General features: G+C 39.6%; 1 protein-coding gene across 1 annotated transcript; it reads right to left on the bottom strand.

The window, feature by feature from the left end:
• Positions 1-1,852: 1,852 nt before the first annotated feature.
• Positions 1,853-3,340, bottom strand: KCNS3 (potassium voltage-gated channel modifier subfamily S member 3; the record flags this gene model as incomplete). The annotated part of the gene is made up of 1 exon (XM_083376644.1): positions 1,853-3,340. One exon carries the CDS (start codon positions 3,338-3,340, stop codon positions 1,853-1,855), a length of 1,488 nt encoding a protein of 495 aa, XP_083232770.1.
• Positions 3,341-3,604: the final 264 nt, after the last annotated feature.

Genomic DNA, 3,604 nt, shown 5'->3' on the forward strand with positions numbered 1-3,604 from the left:
GAGATTATGCATGAGTGCTGGGAACTGCTGCATTCAAGAAGCTAGAGTTATTGCATTGCCTTTCTCAGTCAAATTTCCCAAACTCACTTTAAAAAAAAGGAAACCAGAGGGCTTTTTGCATTTTCAGACTGACAGACCAACTGAGTTAAGAAGAAGCAAACCTCTTTTAATCTAGGTCCTAGGAAGTGATAAACTACTTTTAAAAACTGAACCCATTCCCAGTGAACCATTTACAACTTCCATCTGTTCATATGTACAAAACAAATTTAAAAGTTACATCCACAAAATAAATGTAGTATATAATGAACCCTGTATTTCATATGCATTTCAAAAGCATGCCCTGTATCTAAAATAGCACAAAAGGTCTCTGCAGAAGCAGATTATTACAATCTAAAACACAAGAAGTCATAAAGGCATAATTGGAAGGGGTCTCAAAAGTCATCTATTCCAGTTCTTAATCTTGCTTCTATTATTAATGGTTGAATAAGCTTACTTCTTTCTAAGTGAGAACTCTTAAACAACTCACTACAGAAAAATGAGTTGTATCTAGGCTATATATATGCTCTTTCTGCGTTTGCTTGAAAGATCCACAGCAGGGGCATCCAACCTCAGCAACTTTAAGACATGTGGACTTCAACCCCTAGAATTCCCCAGCCAGAATTCTGGGAGTTGAAGTCCACAAGTCTTTAAAGTTGCCAAGGTTGGACATCCCTGACTCAGAGTTTAGACTACTAACTGAAAACCTACCAGAAGTCCTGCCTTAAAACCACCCTTCTCCTAACCCAGGAATGAGCAACCTGCTAGCAGCTACGCACACTTGTGAAGCAAGTGGACAGGATTTGGATTTGTGGATAAATTCCTGTAAAATTAATGAAGGAGACAGTTGAAAAAAAGGGAATTTTTAAAGGAATATGATGGGAAGGTGAGGTTTTAAAGTGGGTCAGTGAGAGTCGTGAAATTCACCTTATGTTCTACAGTTCTAGTCTGCTGATTCAAAGGATGCTACGTAGTTTATTCTCAGTAATCCTGAGGAATTGATCTGGATTGTACAGATTAGCAAGCAAACTATGGCTTTGAGGATCCTTATAGCTATCCTAGGTAAAGAAAAGTCAGTGAACTGACAACCTGACACTCCCATTGTTACCACAATCTGATTCACAAGGTTCAGAAAGCAGATTCAAGCAGCATAATAGAAGCCCAAGTGGCTGCCTCGGAGACATAAGTTATCAATCTCTTATGACCAGGCATGCAGGTTTGATGCCTATACATCGCAAGATGAATATGAAGCTATAAATTGCATTTTATAAATGGGAAGCAGAAATTTATCTCTTCGGTTGGGGTTGTTGATTAACACCTGAGGCTTTTGTAAGTTTAAGGAATCCTAACAAAGGTATGGCTGAGAAATGAAGCCCCTTTCTGGAATAGGGGTTTCTGTGCTAGCAGGTACCCATGATTGATATTAAGAGCATCTGTCACCCACATTAATAGGTTTTCATCTGAACTTATATATATTTCCAAGAATATCTGCATATAAGAATTCCATTTCACTGGAGCACATTTCCTTTTTGCCCACAATTCTCCCTTTCTCTGGAGACATCAATCCAAACCATACTTTAATACATGTAAGTCCAGAAACAAACATTCAATGCCTTTTTCCTATGTCATGTAAAAGCTAAACCACCATCTGTCTATCCTTAAGCCTCATCTAAACAGTAAAGAATGTGCGACATCTTCAGAGCAAAAAAAATGCCCTAATATGGCAGAGAGTTAAATACCCTGAGAATTAGGTGGCCTTTATAAAAGCTGTGCTGATATTAGAAGGAAACAGTAAAGAAATAGAGAGAGATTCAACTCATTTTCCTGTACCATTCTGCAAAGATGTTGTGTTATAAACATCATCAAGATCTTGAATGCTGGAAGCATCTGTTGAATCTTGATCGCTGGCTACAATTCCTACTGAAGAAAGGCTAGAAATAAAGGAGTGCATCCTTTTTGCATAAATATCCCTAATGTTAAAATACGGGAGATCGTTTGTCTTTTCGTTGGGAGTGTCATTGCACTGGTCGGTATCAATATCCTTCTGCTTTTGATAGTATTTTGAAAACTTGTTGAAAATGATAGTGATAGGAAGAGCTACCACTAATATTCCACAGATAATGCAACTTGTGCCGATAATCTTCCCTCCAAGGGTAACTGGGAAGGTATCCCCATAGCCAACGGTGGTCATGCTGATTGTGGCCCACCACCAGCAAATAGGGATATTACTCAGCTCTGAACTGTCATTATCTTTTTCCACTGAGTAGACCAGAACAGAAAAAATAGAAATCCCAACAGCCAAGAACAAAAGCAAAAGTCCAACTTCATGATAGCTGTGCCTTAAGGTCGCACCCAAAGATCGCAATCCAACGGAATGCCTTGCTAGTTTCAATATGCGGAATATCCTCATTAGGCGTAAAATTTGAACCACTTTCCCCATGTTTTCGATATCTTCACTTTCTTCGTCTTTGGTGTCGACAGCCAAAGTGGCATAAAATGGAAGAATAGATACGAAGTCAATGATATTCAGTGGGTTCTTCCAGAACTTCTTCTGGCTTGGGGCAGCAGCTAATCTGATCATAAGCTCAGAGGTGAACCAAATGATGCATATGAGCTCCACAACTTCCAGAATCGGGTTTTCAACCTCTTTGTCATTGACACCGACCTTCTGGAACTCTGGCATGCTGTGAATGCACATGGTCACAATAGATGCTAGGACCACACTTAGGGAAGAAACAGCAATCAGTTTGGCGGATAAACAATACGCAGGGTTCTCCATTCTGATCCATATATACTTGCGCAACTCTCCAAAACACTGTTTGTCAAATTTCTCAAGCTCCTTCTCAAATATGGAAGACGTGTCATCATCGGAGGAATCTAGGCTTCCACCTGGGCTTTTTTGATCCCATTCTTTATCAGGAGATTCTTCTTTTCTTTCTTGGTAGCGATTACTGCAGCAAGTATCAAGGAAGAGTTCATTGATCCCCCAGTACTCTATTTCCTGGCAAAAGGAGAAGACACAGAGTTCTTCCATAACATGGAGTTTACCTGTGTAATAAAAATTCAACACGTATCTGAACAAAGAAGGGTTCCTATCAAAGTAATACTCCTTGTCCGCCACACTGTAATCATCACAGAGTTCCAGAATAGCCTCTTCTGAGTGGCACCTGAGTAGCTTCCCAAGCCTCGTATGAGGAAACTTGAGCAATGTACTTTGACCAATGGACTGTTTAAAACCACCAACATTCAAATTGACAAGCTCCTCATCTTGTCCTGGTCTGTGGAAGAATTCACCATACACCATTTTGACCTCTGTGAGCTCTGCTTGCAAGGCACATAATATTACACTGCACCTGAAAAGGCAACACAAAACGCAGGTTGGTGATCCAGTCTAGCCTGGCGTTCATTGCAACTGAGTCTATTTAAAAAGAAAGGGAGAAAAATATGAACAGTGCTAGATGTTTTCAATGAAGTGCTGTTAAATTACTTAAAAGACAGTTAATTAGATCAGAAGCAGCAGGTTTTTTTTAATACAATGAAGAATTGTCTTAACACTCTCTCGGCTCTT

This window comes from Vipera ursinii (genome assembly GCF_947247035.1).
Source record: "Vipera ursinii genome assembly, chromosome: 1".
NCBI classification, from domain to species: domain Eukaryota; kingdom Metazoa; phylum Chordata; class Lepidosauria; order Squamata; family Viperidae; genus Vipera; species Vipera ursinii.